Source organism: Carlito syrichta, unplaced genomic scaffold (genome assembly GCF_000164805.1).
Source record: "Carlito syrichta isolate Samal-C Ts95f unplaced genomic scaffold, Tarsius_syrichta-2.0.1 Scaffold301786, whole genome shotgun sequence".
Taxonomy (NCBI): domain Eukaryota; kingdom Metazoa; phylum Chordata; class Mammalia; order Primates; family Tarsiidae; genus Carlito; species Carlito syrichta.
The window spans coordinates 623813-642057 of NW_007245882.1; the positions used below are offsets into that span (position 1 = coordinate 623813).

Below are 18245 nucleotides of genomic sequence, written 5' to 3' on the forward strand. Positions count from 1 at the left end.
GTAGAGACACAGTCTCACCAAGTTGCCCAGGCTGGTCTTGAACCCCTGGACTCAGGCAATCCTCTCACCTTGGCCTCCCAAAGTGCTGGAATTACAGGCTTGAGCCACTGCACCCAGCTTATTTTATGACTTTCTGACATATAGTAAGAATATTGATCTATGCATGTCAAGTTCCTAGATTTGATCTAGTTACAAGCAGAGAGGAAAAATTTAGTAGCGATCAAGAGCATATTTCTCAGTGAGGAAGATTCTAGGATTAGTGTATGAGCTGTATGTATCTGTATGTGGCTAAACCAAAGACACATTTTCTTTGAAATACAATTGCATACACATCACTCTGCATAGAAGCATCTCAGGTTTAGGAAGCCATGTCTTTTATAAAAGCCATCATGTATGTACACAACACATACACTGGTAAGCAAAAATCAAAACGCATCAAGTCAGAAAAAGCTTATTAGCAAAATGGAGTTAACCAATGGCTACAAAAATACAGTAAGATAGAAGAAATAATGTCTAGAATTTGGTAGCACAATAGGGCAGCTATAGTAAAAAATGATTTATTGTATATTTCAAAATAACAGAAGAGTGGAATTGGAATGTTCCTAACACAAAGAAATGATAAATGTTTGAGGTGATGGATTCCACAATTACCTAATTTGATCATCACACATTGCATACTTTTATCAAAATAACATACGTACTTTATAAATATGTACAACTATTATGTATCCATAAGAATTAAACGTTAAAAAATAAAACGGCTTAAGGACTTGGCAGTGCTGATCTTTCTTAAATTGTTGTCTTAATTTTGGAAACAAAGCATAAAATCTTTGAATTCACGGTTAAAGACTGAGATTAACTTGCCAGTAGCAGGCTTGAGAGATAACTAAAATCGGGGAATAGATAGTTTCTTGTACAAATAACCGTCCCTTATGTATTGTTCTCCACGCCCTCCCCCAAAGCCCCCACCCCCCTCAAACCGCTACTCGACCTATGAAACAAACTGCACCATGAACACAGATAACCTCAGGCTTCAAGTCTGTAATCTGACTCTGGCCATCGGCAACTAGAAATGAGTTTCTTTCTAATCAGCCTTCCATCAGTCCCCAGTCACTCATATAAAGGAGCCCGGGGATGGGAGAATTCGCATTGCTCTTCAGCACTAGGGCTCTGGACAGCGCCGACCCGAGCAGGCTGCTGATCGCCGCCCCTTCCTCTCTCACTCTCCTCTGGTGCGGCTAGTGCCCCTCTAGTCCCCCCTGCTGCAGAGAAAGAATATTACACCGGGATCCATGCAGCCGGCAATGATGATGTTTTCCAGTAAATACTGGGCAAGGAGAGGGTTGTCTCTGGATTCAGCGGTGCCCGACGAGCATCAGCTACTGGGCAACTTAACAGTGAGTACTGAGTACCTGGCACTCTCTGGAGGAGTATTTTCTAGGATGGCGGATTATCTTCTCACTCACGAATACCTCCTGTAGAGTAAGCACACACCCCTCCACACCCTCCTTTCCATAACCTGCCTATCCCAGTTTCCTCCTGTCTGCCTCCAGTCTTCCTCCTTGCTCTATATTAAGTAAAGCGGGTGTACTGATCGCTGCGTTCTACACTTCCTTCCCTCAAAGTTTATAAGTAGGAAGTTAGGAAGTTCCTGAATATTAAGAATGCAAGGTCTTAAATTCACAACCTCCACCCTCCTCCCCCCAAAAGTGTGTAGAATTTTGAAGGGCTATTTATTATGAGGAGGGATAAGGAGAAGAACTTAAATAAATTTCTGTGGTCTCCGGAAGATCATTGTCTCCTACATCCCCTTCAGTTTACAAAAAGCGTTGTCTTTAAATGTAGAATTATTATGTTCTGTTCGTGGCTATAGGTGCAGTTTATTAGAATAAAATAAAGAATAGATTCCTTTCAGAAATTTTTATTTTTTTTCAGTTTAATTGATAGAACTGTAAAATTAACACACAACTTGTTTAGTATTTAAGGCAGTTGCTATGTTTAAAATATTTACGGAATAAAAAAGTATTGTTTGCAGGATTTTAGATTCTGCTTTGAGGTAATAGTGACAGAATAATAAAAACAGTGAAATAAAAATATATTCAGGTTCTTAGTCATTAAAAATATTAAATGGTATTTTATTATTGCACTATCAGAGTTTATCTACCAAGTCCAAATCAGTCTATATCATAGAAAAATCCGTTTTAATATTGTAGCTCCGAGTATGTGCCAGAGGATTGCATTGCACTAACATATTATTGCTGCTAAAAACATTGAAAAGTAAACATGGCAACTTTTGTAGAATTATTTAAATCAGTTTGCAAAATTGAGGCCAAAATGGAACTAGATTTTCTGACAATTAAATATCACGAATATTTGGATAAGATATTATTACATCGAAGAATGTTGAAGTCATAATGAACTGCTAGAAGGAAAACAAAGAAAGCTCAGAGTTATGGTTAATGTATGACCCTTTCATATTAAAAAAAAGTTACTTAAATACATGAGATCTGCATGTTATGTGGTGAGGAGGCAGATGTTGAGAGCACTAAGACATTTGAGCTTTTAATGACTAAACATGAAGTCAAATGTCAAAGTCTGCATAAATTTCTCTCCCTCAAGTTATAAATAATAAAATCTTCATTTCTATTATATATACATCTGGTGAGTGAGGCAATACTCATGTATGAAAATAAAGCCAGTAGAGTAATCAGAGGAAGACAGTGGCAAATCACTATTCATCAGGCCCCAAATAAAATCTACATTTCTCCATTTCATGAGGATGTGATAGATTGGTGTGATTGTATTATAACATCACTTACCAGGAGAGAGTTCTCTGTTTGCCCAATTCAGCATTTGCTTATTCAAAATGCAAAGCAGACCATTATAATTTTGCATTTTCTGTTAAATGAAAGTTTTCAGCATTTTAGTCTGCATTTCTGGCAATGTGATCTGAATTACTGGAATCTGTCATTTTTATCTTTAGCCAACAGGACTAATAGTCATTACTTAATTATGCGTTATAGAATGTTGAATGACTAATGAACTGTTAGTCTTTTCCAGTTTCTCAGATTCTACTGTTTGTACCTAATGATTCACTAGCTAGTTTTCTTTTTTTCTTCTTTTCTCTTTTCTTTGTGGCTGAATTTCAACAGCCACATTTTGATATCTTTTTGATATAGATGGTATTAGCTGTATACACTCCTTTGTGCTGAACTTCTGCAGGTAGATTCACATTGACAATGTGAGTCAAATTGCAGAAAATGAAGTTATCAACTAATTTCTGGCCATGTCTTGATATATTCCAGAATGAAATGGATATTTTGTTTTTAAGATTTAAATAAAACTCAAGTTACTGTTGTCAAAAATATATTTGTGGTCTTATTTTTATTGTGTTTGATAATTATTGGAGTTTCCATATGATTCAACTAGGCTAAAAGATCAGAGTTGATGCTGGAAAATAAACCTAGAAAGACAGGAATTATTAATATAGAATACTTCATACTTTATGATGGTCAGATTTTTGTGGCTATTAAAGTGAAGCAAATCTGATCCTCCTTTAATTTTAACCACTAGATGATGTCTTAGACTGCTGAAATTAGCAGTCTAAATTATTCCCAGAGTAAATTAGACCAATATTTATGATTGAAAGTTATGAGTGACATGGCAACTTCACCTTGAGTTTGTTTGATTGGTAGGGTTTCCAGCATATGAATGGAATACTTGAAAAAAATCTAATCATAGAGAACTCTTGAATCCTAACTAATGTTTTATTTTCTGGTGTGTGTGTGTGTGTGCTTCTACTTTCTTGAAGCTAAATAAAGCTAATTCTGGCAAACATGATGACAAGAAAGCCAACAAGGGAAGCAGCAAAAGTGAAACTGCTACTGAAAGTGGCAAGACAGCAGTTGTATTCTCCCTGAAAAATGAAGTTGGTGGATTGGTAAAAGCGCTGAGGCTCTTTCAGGTGAATGTAAAACATCATTACATAATTTTTAAAGTTTCTGTATGTATGGTTACAAACCTATCATCTGCCATGGGACATTACTAATCAAGTTCTGGATAATGTGGTAAAAGATTCAAAGGAACCAAACTTCATGAATTTCACAAGGGGATTTTGTTGGACAAATAATGAAGATTTTCATGAACTATGATTCAGAGTCAGCCTGTTAGGAACTCTGCAGACTGTTGCCAGGTGAGGAAGTCAGTACTTCAAAAATGTGAGCTTCAAACCTGAAAATGCAAATACAAAAGGAGCCAGTCAGGAATCTTAAATACTAAGAGCCTGCAACTTGATTCAATCAATCTATTCAAATTTGAATCGTATACATGTCCTAAGAGCACGTTTCAGTACATGACATGAGATGAGTATAGGCATTTGGTATTCCCCTAATCCTCATTGTTTCATGAACTTAATGTGTCTTTCTGGAAAGATGAGTCACTTTCCTTAAACATACATTGTAGGGCTAACTCTTCCCTATCTTACAGAAATTCACTAGCATCTTTCCGGGTCTAAATCTGTAGTTTGAACCCTCAAGAAAGATCCTCAGGAGTGTCAAGGGCTAGAAAAGTCCAGAAAAGCTATTGCCTTCTTGTCTTCTTGTTGAAGGTTCCTCTACCTTTCAGCAAACACCCTCCCTTACAAATACATTGTGTTTGGGGGCACTGGCGGTTGATGAGAACTGTGAGATAAGGAGCCTATCTATGTGGTGCCTTGGGCTGTCGGAATTGTAACCAGGGGATTCAGACCTGTGTTCTCCTGGCTTGGCTAATCACTAGCTGCTTCCAATTTCTTCATTTGTAAAATAGCAACAATAATTCCTACCTAACAGGATTGTTGGGATGAAATAATATGAGTGAAAGTGCTTTGTGAAGTGTACAGCTATGACACATTATTATGATTACTCTATGCTGATCCTAGAGGCAGAATTAGCAAGCCTGATCTGGTGAATATTTCCTTGTTTTTTTGACCTTGAAGAAAGGATCAGGCACCATAAACAGTGGTAATGGAAATCAGGGGAAATATTTTACACATAATTACGTCATCCAAGACTGTGTCCATACAGTGCCAAAGGCAGGCCGATTCAATTAGGCTACTGGGTGGAGTGGAAAAATCCCCGGAGAAGGAGTTAGTAGCCCTAAGTTTTTACTCAGTCATCAGCTAGGCATGGGGCCTTAGCTAAAGCACTTAACCCATCTGGACCTCGGTTCTCCTAAAAATATCTGCTTTGCTTCAACCAAAGGAGGTTAAAGAGCTCAGAGTGATACAATGTATGTGACGTCTCTTGAACCTTGAACTTAGTATAAATCTTGCTATTATTATCAACCAATTTAGAAAATATGGCATTATTGTAAAAGTTAATAAAAGCAGAAATAGAAGTTTCTTGGTCACAGGACTAGTACCTTATATGAAGAGAATGCTCTTTGATTTGATCCTCTTTTGACACTGGAATGATCTTGTCCCTTTGCTGAAAATTCTGAGATTGTCCAGGATTGTATTAGGAATTTTTCTGATAATCAGAGTGTACCATTTAGAGTGATGGGAGGTGTCTGCTGATTTGGGGATGTGGTAGAGTGGACGAGAGCACTTAGTCCTCAAGTAAGTAATGGGAAATGCAGAATATATCACTAAGGAAATTCAAACCTGATTTTTAAATATTAAATTATGGCCATCCCTTGAGCATTTTATTATAAGGAGATTTTTACCCCTAAGATCCATTATAGAGTGATAGTTGCAGCCACACATGCTTGGATGAAGCTAGTCTGAAGATTGCCAGAAGAAAACTATGACTAAGTGTTGCCATTTAGAAGAGTTTTTTTTTTCTCCTCACTGTCCCTTAAGTAAGTTGTTTGTTTTCCTTTTGCCTTCAGGGATCTTCTCTTGGCTGCTTTTCTTGCTCCTTTTTCCCCTTAAAATACCTGTTACAGTTTGACGAGTGTTTCCCAAGCTTCATTTTCACACCACCTTCTTAATTTCTGCCTGCCTTTTGTACTATTAACTTATTTTTTAAAAGATAATTTTTGAATTTTGGTACATTTCAAAAGGAAGCCTTCTATCAGGGGTTTAGGTTTTAGTTATATTTTCAAAAACATACAAAAATATAAATCTGGGTGTTGGATGATTATATAATAAATGAATGTTTTTCCAAATAATCATGCACCACCAATGAGATGAGGACCACTCTGGGAAATTATGATGTTCATAATTATAATACAAGGGGGCACCCAAAAGAACCTGGAGTTATTTTTTGAAGGGCAGACCCCTTGTAGTACAGGCCTCCCTTTCTAGGTAAGTGTTCTAGAAACCCATTGGTATCAGTGTACCAGCTAACATTGTCTAAGAGTCTGCTTTTGGCTTCAGTGATTTTTTGTTGTTGTTGTTGTTGATATTCAAGCCGTTTGCCCATTTCATGATGGGTGATTTACGAGTGCACCTGCCTACACCACACTAAGTGTTCAACAATTTTTGACCAAAAATAGCATGACCTGCCCCCCCCACCCCATGTCCCACCCTCCGTATTTACCCAATCATGTCCTGAGTGACTTTTGTTTCCCTGGAGGAACAAAGCCCTTAAAGGGAAGTGTTTTGCCGATGCGGAAGAAGTGAAACAAACATACAAAAAAATAGCAGAAGCACTAGAAGGCATCAAAACTGATGAGTTCAAAAACTGTTTTGAGCAGTGGAAAAAGCATCTCAATAGATGTGTTGCGTTAAACAGAGAATACTTTGAAGATGACTGAAGTTTAAACATGTAAGAATCTTTTATAATTAAATTCTGACTTTTTTGTTCCTCCCTTATACATTTTATAGAACCCTTTATATATCCTAAATGTCCCCTCTTTTTTAAATGAGACAGGATGACCTACACACAGAAGTATAAGTATATGGCTTATATACTTATTGAATATAAGTTTGAGCATATACTTATTGACTAAAACATGGAAACCGTGTTTTAGTCAATCATAGAACAAGGAGAATATCTTTCTCTCTTTTGGGGACACTTGGCATCTTGTTCCTTAAAAATTGAATAAGAAAAGCTGGTGACATCCCTTTTATAGTGCTCTGAAGGTGAGTTAGAGATGTCATTTATGTTTCCACAGGAAAAACATGTCAACATGGTCCACATTGAATCCAGAAAATCCCGGCGAAGGAGTTCTGAAGTTGAAATATTCGTGGACTGTGAGTGTGGCAAAACAGAATTTAATGAGCTCATTCAGTTGCTGAAATTTCAAACCACAATTGTGACTCTGAATCCACCGGAGAACATTTGGACAGAGGAAGAAGGCAAGGGTGGTCTTTCCTTCTGGGGTGATTTTGCAGTCTGACAAATGTGGCAAAGGGGAAAACGTAATATGTGAGCTAATATTTTTGAACCTGTACTGTGTTTTCAACAGAGCTAGAGGATGTGCCCTGGTTCCCTCGGAAGATCTCTGAGTTAGACAAGTGCTCTCACAGAGTTCTCATGTATGGTTCTGAGCTTGATGCTGACCACCCAGTAAGTGTCCAATAAAATCTATTCCACACGTGTTCTCTCAGTTCTACCTGTGTGCCAGGCAGTGTGCCATGTTCTGTGCCGTAATGCTTCATTGTAGAACAATTTAATATTTACTCCCTAGAACTAAGAGCAGACCTCCAAATGATAAAGCTTCCCTGTATATATGTGTTGGCTGAAGCAGATTAGAAGGATGGCATTTTCACATAGCATTTATTTTTAAAAGGGTTGGAAGGAGGAGGAGATTCTAAACCTTAGAGAATATTTCTGTGGAATTAGACAGCCTGAAATATACTTGCAGATGGTGACCCTTAGAAAAACGATGAAGTGAAATTGATCACACCTCTGGGAAACTACGGAGAACTAGGCATTATGGTGCTCAGTGAGAGAATAAAATTCTTCTTGCTATTTTCTTTGACTAGAAGTAGTTAGGAGTAGAGTAATGTGACTGACTTCAGTCTCAATGGAAAGGCAGAGAGTTTTAGAATGAGGATGTGATGGAATACACATCTCTTCTCACATCTACCCTGAATCTATCTACCACCATTCTCTTCTCTACTCTAATAAAAACGATCATCTTTAAAGAAATATGATACTTGGGCAAGCATTTCCCATTATTCTCCCCTTCTCCACTTTACATCAGTTTTTATTTAACACAAGAGACCTGGAACTTCTTTATGGCCAGAATGAAGTACAGTTAATAGACTGGGAGAAGTAAGCAATGCACCCAATCATTATTGGCTTTCCCCATCCCCCTTACCCCCGCCTTATGTAGCTGGTCTAAAAATGGGCAGATAAAATGTTGAAACCTGAGTGGATCAGGAATGCTTGCAGGAAGACTTTGTGGTCTGCAGGTCATAGTTTACAGATATTCATTCTATTTAAATGAGAGAAATCTGGGAATTTGATAGTGCGACTCTGTGCAGTGTGGTCCCAGGATTAACAGTGTCAGCATCACTAGGGAACTTGCTTTAACACGTCCATACTTAGGTTTGAGACTGTTTTAAAGGAAACTATGCCAACTTTAACACTAGATAAATCTTAAATTTAGTCAGTTATTTTGCATAACTTACCATTTCAAATCAATTCAAATATGCCATTCAAACAAATGGTCAAACAGGCCCAATTCAATTACATGATTTTCAGAAAGTTGAATTCACTCAGACACAGGGTGTTATGTTTGCCAGCATAGCCTAAAATTTCAGAATATTTTTCCAGTAACTCACAAGTAAAGCTCTTGAACATTAAAAAACATTGAAAAGTGCCTTTAATAATCATTCATTATCTTCCCCTTCTTGCAACCTCCAGAGGAGTCTGAATTAGCAAGAAGCCTGATTTAAGAGCTTAGCAGTACCAGGATTGCACAGGGACCAGCTGTTAACTTGCAGAATGACCTTGGCCAAGTCCCTCTACCCCTGCACCTCAAGTTATCAATGTAAAAATGGAAATAAAAATTGTTATTGACCTCAAAGTGGTGTTTGAAAAGCCTAGTTAATAAAACAACTGGAAGGCATTTTGGCAAGAGTAAATACTTAATTCCAGGTGTAGAAATGCTATATTAAATCATCCAGATCAATGCCTGGACAGTAAAGGATTCTTTGATAATCTCCTATTTCCAAATGTTCCCCTTAGTCTAGTTTGAAAATTACTCAACCTGGAGAAAGGAGTTCAACCATTTTAATAGAACAACCACAGAAACCACTGACCTTGGTAAGAAAAAAATGTATTCCAATATCCAGCATAAATTTTCCTGTGCTTAATTTTATTCCATTATGCCTAATTATACCCAGCTTATGATACCTTCTCTTATTTTCTGAGCAGCCACTTGAAATAATTGCAAGCACTTAGCAATCCCCTCTTGTCATTTTAAAATCACATATAGTTCTTTTATAAGTACACCAAATGTTCATTATGCAAAATTTGATATTGGTAAATTGGTGTTTTTGCAAGTTATTATTTGATGAGAATGGGAAAAGTTGTTGAAGCACTTTTATTGTCTGGGAATAATCCCTGTCCTGAGACAGACACAGGGACCCTTGTGATAGGATAGTTCTGAAGGGGCTTGGAATATGAGAGTGAGGTTGCTGAGGCTCCCTAGAAAGGGTTAAATATCTAGGTCAGTGCCTCTCAAATTTTAATGGACAGATCTTTTAAAAAGGCAGATAATGATTCTGTAGGGCTTGCGATTCTGCATTTTGAGTAAGCTCCTAGTTGAGGTTTACACAGGAGTGCCTGGGGACCACATTTTGAATAACCAGCATCTCAACTGGGAAGGTCTTTCAAAGTGTGGTTTAAGGTTCACTCATAGGGTGCTTGCTAAAAATGCGGTATTTTGAGGCTCACTTGAAGCCTACTGAATCTAAACTTTCAGGCATGGTGCCAGGAATCTGCATTTTAAAAGATCTGCAGGAGATTCTGATGGGCTCCAAAGTTTGAGAATTAATGACCTAGTTCAGTGAGTTTCAACCCTAGTTTTCTATTCAAGTCACCTGTGGAGAATTAAAAAAATACTAATGCCAGGGTCTCACCCCAGGCAGCTCAAGTCAGAATTTCTGGGAATGTGGCCAGGTTTGATGTATTAGTTAAAACTCCCCAGGTGATTCTAATATGTCACAGTAGGGATAGTTACTTGACCATCAATGTAAATTTAGCTGAGCAGTTTAGGGTTCAGGTTGGGTCTTCAGTTCCATTTGATTTAAATTGAAGGAGGGCGGGAGGGTGGTACTCTCTGGGAGTTAGGATTTCCAGATTTGGCAAATAAATGTATAGGATGTCCAGTTAAATTTGAATTTCATATAAACAAGGAATTTTTTTAGTATAAGTATATCCCATGTAATACTTGGGATATAATTATACTAAAAATATATTTCTTCTTTATCTGAAATCTACATCTAACTGGGTGTCCTTTATTTTATCCAGTAATCCTATCCCTGGCTTCAGTTCAGAATTTATTGCCAAGGAATGCCATTTCCCTGTAATCTAACGTCCTTGATTTGCTTTGCCATTCTGTGGTTCAATTCAGGAAGTTCTGGATTGCCCACAACATTTGCGTAATCACTGCCACACTAAGCTAATGAGGCATGAAGAGTAAATCACTCTCTTGCATCCCTGGAAAAGGTGCAGGTGTCTGCCATGAAGAGGCAGTTGAGATTCTTCAGGAGGTCTGGCAGATTATGATGCTGTTACCATGGTGTCCAGTCTGGCAGGAACTGGGGAACAGATGCTGTGCTTTTTCTTTTGTCGTGGCCTGCTTTCTTTTTGAATAACAAAGGTACTTGGAATCCTTTGGTTTTTACCATCTCAAGTAGCCTGGTTTTTACCAGTGAGTGTTGAAAAATACACTTTCTATCATGACCCTATCTACTCTGTACAGCAGGAGACCCTTTTTAAGGTCACAGATTGATTTGTGAATGTGATACCTAATTTTGTAGTTTTGTATATAGATACTTTAGGGCTTCACAAACCTGCTTATAAACCCAAGTTTAAAAACTCTCAATTAACAGCATAAGAAAAAAAGTGCTAGCTTCAGGGTCAAGGATACTTTATTTCTACAGGGTGTTAGGGTAATCTCAGAACATTGTTTCCTCTTTCCCATCCCCATTAATAACTCTAGTCACCCCTAAAAGAAAGGTTATTGGCAATGTAAGTTCTTCATTTCTGTCCAGCAGACAGTCCTGTGAAGATTTCTAGGCTCACAGCTAGTTCTCTTCCAGCCAGATAAGAGAATGGGGACGACTTGATAGCAAGGTTAAGGTTCCTCTTGAACAGCCCATCTTGCAGAATTGTCTCAGGTGTAGCAGAGGTAGTAGTCTAGACCTTGGTGGGCCTCACCCTGCTCTTTCATTCTCAAACTCTATGATCCCAGTGGCTTGCCTTCTTGCCTGGCCTGTATTTTCAGTAAGCCCCTGCTTCCTGGTTATCTTTTTTCAATTTTTTTTTTTTTTGAGTTGGAGTCTCAATCTGTCGCCTGGACTGGAGTGCAGTGGCTGCTCCCTGCCACCGCGGCCTCCACCTGCTGGGCTCCGGCGATCCTTCCACCTCAGCCTTCCGAGTAGCCGGAATTACAGGCACGCGCTACCATGCCCGGTTAATTTTTTAAAAAATTTATTATAGAGATGAGGTCTCGCCTGCCCAGCCGGGTCTCAAACCCGCGGGCTCAGGCAATCCACTCACCTCAGCCTCCCAAAGGCACGGGATTACAGGCTGAGCCACCGAGCCCAGCCTTAGTTATCTTTTAGGGTTGCAGGAGTGTAGAGGTAGAAGCTAAATTGAAACAATTCCTGTTGGGCTTCCAGCAGCTTGAAGAGACAATACTGAAAGAATTGATTGTCTGAAAGTACCTAAAGTAAAAAGGATAATGGAAAGTCTGTTGACAAGAGGAGAGATTTTTGAGTAAACCAGAAAGTCCTCTCAGAAGGATTCCACTTGACTGAAAAATGACAGACATGGTGTTTAATTTCCCAAGTGGATGATGATAGATAAAAATCTTGAAGTTGGCTAAGATGGAGGAGAATTATAGAAACTCAAAGTAGAGTGGTGCTGGGTTGCTATACTGTGCATGAGTCCCTTAAAATTGATTTTATATTGTGTGACTGTAGTCATAAAATACGGCAAAACCTCTTTATACTAATTTGGGAATGTGATAATTATTCTGAATGATAGAATTTGAAATAAATGTTACATTTATTAGTTATTTACACAAAGCAATAAGTTAGGTTAACTTTTGAACAGTCATGTTAAAAGGATTTGTTTTAATAAATGGAATAACATTAACTTATGATTAAGATCAATTACATGCAAAATAATACTTGAAAACCAAAAAGTATTGTTCAAAATGTCAATTTGTTTAACTAAGCCATTCTGCTTACTTAGTGGAAAGGCAATCTTTAGTCTGAATTCCCATATATTCTAAATTAGTAGAGTTCCAATTTAATGAGGTTTTACTGTAAGCACAATCTGCTTCTGTCTGTGTCATCAAGATGGCCATCCTAGGATAAGATTTACATTTGAATTGAGCACTCAATAAACACCACAGTAATTTTCTTTTAGGCTTTCTGCAGCTAATTATTCAGTACTTTTTAAAATAACTTAATCTTTTTTGTGTTTAAGGGATTTAAGGACAATGTCTATCGACAGAGAAGAAAGTATTTTGTGGATGTGGCCATGAGTTATAAATAGTAAGTACCTGTATAATTCTTTTTTGTCACTGACTAGTTAGGAAAAACACATGCTGTGTTAAGCAGATCTGTCATCTCTTTACTTTAACTTTTACAGAAGGCAGACATGAGCCATTTTAAACACTCACCAACTCCGTAGGCTTTAAATGTCAGCACTGATGTTTGACATCTGGGTATAATTGTAAACTAATGAGACCTGCGGGCCACATGCTAAGTGCTACATTTACACCTTTGTATTCCCAGCTTCACTAAAGCAAGGAGCCATTTCTGTATGCTCTGCAGGGCCCGGAAACTGTGTTTTTACTTTAATTTTACTTTTGACTTGACTTTTCAGTAACCTCCTATAATGTGCAAGCAGAGGATTAAATAATGGTGAAAGGGCTCATTTAAGCAGCCATAATGGAAAAGACATGTGTTTTCTTTACATGGAAAGCAAAGCTTCCTTTAAGTAAGAAGGGTTATAGACACGTTTCACACCCAACCCCAGATCAGGGTTGGGATGAAAGTAGGTGGAGAGCCTCAGTTTTGGGGAGTGATGACTGTGCATAGTGCATGATGCTAAGTGGCAGTGATAGGATGTGCTTGCAACCAGCAATGATGTCCTGTATTGATTGCAGGCTATGTCTAGAAAAATACAGTGGATGTTAGACCTCTGTTCTATTTGCACTCATATAACTTAGAGACTATCAAGACGCTATCTTTCCTTAGTCTGGCATGTGATCAGCTACAGGGAGCTTGTCATCATAATAAAACTGTAGATTTATACCAAGTAGCTGGGAGATTCTTTCTTACTCTGGTTGAGAATAGGTGAGAAACTTGACTGTTCCGAAATGCAAATTTGTCGTTGGTGAAAATTTAGGACATTATGTATGTTATAGAGGGTATCAATGTGGGCTTTCTGTTTTTAAAGGAATGTGACACACAGGTGCTTATGGCAAATGAGAGGGTTCTTCCCCTCACCTCTCACTGGGCTGATCATTTGCTCATCCCTACCTTCCCTTGATGCTCTGGTGTTCTTCCCTTCATCCTCCCAAGCCCCAGCGGTCCTTCATCTTTCCTCTACCATGTTTGTGAAAACCATGTTCTTCAAAACCAGGACTACATGGCATGTGCTTTCCCATGTTTCTACTCCATTCTCATCTCTGCTCTTTGAGGCAGCTTTCTTTACCCCCACCCCCCACTGTGACTTTCTACTCCTCAAAATGTCAGCATGCACATGGCCCAAGTGCAGACTCAGGCCCTCTTCTTACCCTCAGCACCACTACTCCCTAACCTCATCTCCCAGTGTTTCCTAGTCAAACTGCCAAGAGAAGACTCCGATGGACTGAGCACATGTTTCCATATCAGACTCTGATACATGGTAGTGAGCCTTAAGGTCACCTCCCTCTGGCACATGGGTAGCCCTCCTTGTGGAGTCTAGTCATGACTGCACAGATGGAACCTTAGAGGGGTTGTGGCCAAGGCAATCTTTTGGGCATGGCCGGTCCAGGACGTGGCAAGAGCTCAGGGCCTAGCAAAGTTTTTTCACTTAGATAAAGTAGATAGATAAAAATAATGGCAAATAATGACAAAGGATCTTGTTAGCATAATGACTGAGGACTAACTCGAATGTTGCTTGTTTCTCTTGATAGAGTTCAGTAACAGGACACAGGCAAGCTGATGTTGAGGTAATGCTAATAGAATTGGTGTATATGAGTCAAGCAGTTTTAAGGAACATTGATAATGAAGAGTCATTTGATTTTAAAGAAAACATATTTAAATGGAGAGGGAAAGAGAAGACCATGCAGTCAAAGTGATGGAGTTTGAGATTCTCAAAGTGTCACAAGAGTTTGCATTTGCCACCTTCACAAAACTAGAGAGTGAAATTAAGGTGTGGTGACTGTGGGGAAAAAAATAGAAATGGGAAGTTTGAATGGGGAGGGTTTTTTGGTTTTTTTTGGTCTGGGTCTCACTCTGTCACCCAGGCTGGAGTGCAGTGGCACAATCATGTAATCACTCATAGCCTCAACCTCCTGGGCTCAGGTGATCATTCTGCCTCAGCCTCCCGAGCAGCTGGGACTATAGGTGCGTGCCAACATGCCCAGCTAATTTTTTGATTTTTTTGCAGAGATGGGTTATTGCTGTGTTGCCCAGGTTGGTCTTGAATTCCTGGACTCCAGCAATCCTCCTGTCTTGGTCTTCCAAAATGCTAGGATTATAGATTTGAGCCACCATGCTCAGCCTAGTGGAGGTTTTAAAGGAAGGAGGACTGCATGGAGCAGGGCATCCCAGGCTCTGGTCCCAGTTTGGAGTGCTGGGAAATGCTCAGGCTTCAGGGGTTTGGCTCTTCGTAAGTGAATGTTCAGGAGGCCTGAGGTAGGCATGAAATGGCCAAGTCATCATTTTACAGTGAGAAACAATCCACATAGGAGTCACAAAACAATCCCTATTGTCACGAAAGCAGAGTAGGCCAGACTATAACTTGAAGGCTCCTTGATAGTTGCTAAGTCAAAGCAAAGGGTGTTTGCCTAAGAGTTTGGAATCCAGGACATTATAACTCTCTCTGCTGGATGGTGCTGAGGGAAATGAAGAGGCAAAATAAAGTGCTAAAAACTGGGGCACTGGAGTCAGACAACCTGGATTCAAGTATGCTCCACCGCCTTCTAGCTGTTGTGCCTTGACTTGTTCAGTTTTGCAGTGTTTCTAACAATAGGACCCATCTTACAGGGCTGTAGTAAGGATTTAAAAAGGAAACACGTGTGCTGTGCCTAGCACAGAGCCTGACTCATGACCAGGGATCGTATATGTCACTTAGTATTATTACAGCTACCCCCACCTTTTCCACAGGCTGTCCTCCATTTCCAGCTGACCTATTGCTTTTTTCATTAGTGATGCTACTACCATTGTTTATCTTGCCATCTGAACAAATAATGTAGCTCAAACATCTTTGGAGGAACCTCTTTAGTTTCCCATTGAAAGACTGTTGCAGCCGGGCACGGTAGCTCAAGCCAGTAATCCCAGCATTTTGAGAGGCAGAGGCAAGAGGATTGCCTGAGTGCATGAATTTGAGACCAGCCTGGGTAACTTAACGAGACCTCGTCTCTACAATAAATCAAAAAATTAGATGGGCTTGGTCACGCATGCCTGTGGTTCCAGCTACTTAGAAGGTTGAAGTGGAAGGATCACCTGAGCCCAGTAGGTAGAGGCTACAGTGGCCATGAGTGTGCCACTGCATTCCAGTGTGGGCAACAGAGTGAGTCTCTGATTCAAAAAAAAAAAAATAAGACTGTTACATAGACAGATACTTTTTGTGCTGAACAATGTTCTTCTTTATGGAGAGACTTCCTAAAAAGTAGTCATGTTCCAATATATATATGTTGCATGAGGAATATAGCAAATCACCACTTGCCTTGGGTACATCTTGTGAGTGAATGGGGTGAGAAAGGTGCCTAACAGGAGCAGTTAAATCAGAAAAACACACACTCAGAACTTGTGGAACATAAGGAGCAAAGGACCGTTCCTTAATGTCCTTCACAAAGGCTGCCACTGCTGAAGTTACTCTGACCATGAGTTTGAGGATGGAGAAGGAACAGTCAGTTGCCTGTGTGACTTTTGTACTCATGTGCCCTCCGTGGTCCTGGTTGAGTGGGACACAGTACTAACGGATTCTAAATGGACCTTATCAGTTGTCTCTGCATTACCACACAGCACATAAGGTTTCCCTTTAGTCTACAGGAGATAGAGATGTAGTTTCTAAATGAAATAGGTACTTTTCTAGTGTTGATGGCTTTCTAAGTACATAGAGTGATGTAATACCATAGTTACCTAAAATAGTCTCATTTAATCTGACTTTCCAACCACTTAGCACTACTTGTCCAAGGAGCAGATATTTTGAGACTGGGGTAGTCTTGAAAACTCTGGTAAATGAGGTCCTCCGAAATACAATTTGGCGATGAAATCAGAAATCATTCTGACAAGGGGGAACAGTTCAATTTGCTGTTGATAATCAGTTAATGCTTTCTGAACACGGAGGATAAGTCAAATATATGATCAGAAATATAGAAAAAGATGGAATACAGGTACTTTGGGACTGTCGTAGGGACTGGCAGAATGTAATTTGAGGTACCTTAAAGGAAAGGAGGGGAAAAAGAAATGAAATAAGAATATTATATATCGAAGCCATAGCCAAGAAGCCCTCTGGGGATTCATGTTGAATACTGTATTTTCTGTGATAGTCTTGAAAGGATAAAGCAAGGGAAAAGAATAAACACAAGCAGAGAAAAATGAAAAAAATTCCTCTCTATGATGAAAAAACAGCAGGCTCAAAGTCTGTATTACTATGAACCCGAAAGAAGAGAGGGAGCAGGGAAGTGTCAGCACGCTGAGAGCTGTCAATAGATGCCACTCAGGCGAGCCTCTGAGTGACAGCGCTGCTGAGAAACATGATTGATTATCCAGAGGCCCGCAGCCGCCGGCAGACATGCTGTGCTCCGTGGCATGAGTGTTGGGAAGGCCTAATTGCCTCCCCAATAATAGCAGAGGAAGCATTCATTAGTGCAAATATCACTCTTCATAGAAGACCTGAGAATGAGGGCCCTGGATTGAGAGGGCATTTCTTCTAAAATCATTAGTGAGACAACATCTAACACGGGAATCATACCTCCTTCTCCCCTACCCAAAGACAAGAAACTCTAGTATAAACAGAAAAAAAAAGTACCCCGTGATTAGATAATGTGATGAGCATATAGACTTGCAGTTAAGAGGAAATTGAAGTGCATGGGGGGCAGAAGGCCTGTGGAGGAAGAGAAAATTATGACTGTGATGCTGTAGCTATTAGGTTTGTCTGAAACTATCCAGTTTTCTGTCATTGGCACCTTCATTTTTTAACCTCGGCATTAACTTTGCAGCATTTCTGTGAATTTCACAATTGCTATATTGTTGGGGGGAAAAAGTCAGTAATACATTTTTTCAATTGACTAGAAATAAGCTCATTTTTCTTTGGGGGCTGCTATAATGGTTATTCCTCAACAACATTCATGCATATTTAATTTAATTATATTTTTGGTGGGGGTCATGGTAGCTATTTCAATCCATCTTGTTCTCTTGGAAAGAGGCCCCAAGCTCTGACTTTAATTATGCCAATCTTGTTTGCTTAAATTGATTTTGAATATTACTGTGATTGTGTTTTGTTATGAATGTACTTTCTGCTGGTTGAAATTAAGGTAGCACAGGAGCCTCGTGTTCTTCTCATGGGACTGCTTTCTCTTTGATTTATTAATTTTTTTATGGAATCTGAAATATAAATAGGTAAATGCAAACATCAATAGGAAAGGTAAACAAGACAGTTTCAACATATCTGAATTTACGACCTACAATAGCATTGGAAAATTCTCTAATTTGCCAAGATTGCTCATTTGATTTCAAAGTCAGGGGTCCAAATGGTTCCTTAACATCGTTCAGTCTCAGTTTTCTCCTCTGTAAAATGGTGACAAAAATATCTCTTCTGCCTTTCCTGGGAATATTTTAAGGATTAAATGAAATGAATGGATTATTGCCATACAACAGACTTTATTCTCTTTATTAAAATAATAATCAAAGA

At 39.1% G+C, this 18245-nt stretch overlaps 1 protein-coding gene across 1 annotated transcript in view; it reads left to right on the forward strand.

Annotated features, from left to right (window-relative positions):
• The first annotated feature begins 1147 nt into the window (after positions 1 to 1147).
• The window catches only part of TPH2 (tryptophan hydroxylase 2), a 96487-nt gene continuing 79389 nt past the window's right edge, over positions 1148 to 18245 (forward strand). The window contains exons 1-5 of the mRNA XM_008055240.1: positions 1148 to 1397; positions 3812 to 3964; positions 7099 to 7282; positions 7393 to 7493; positions 12600 to 12667. Of these exons, the coding sequence (XP_008053431.1) occupies positions 1293 to 1397; positions 3812 to 3964; positions 7099 to 7282; positions 7393 to 7493; positions 12600 to 12667 (611 nt within the window). The 5' untranslated portion in view covers positions 1148 to 1292. The remainder of the gene's footprint in view (positions 1398 to 3811; positions 3965 to 7098; positions 7283 to 7392; positions 7494 to 12599; positions 12668 to 18245) is intronic.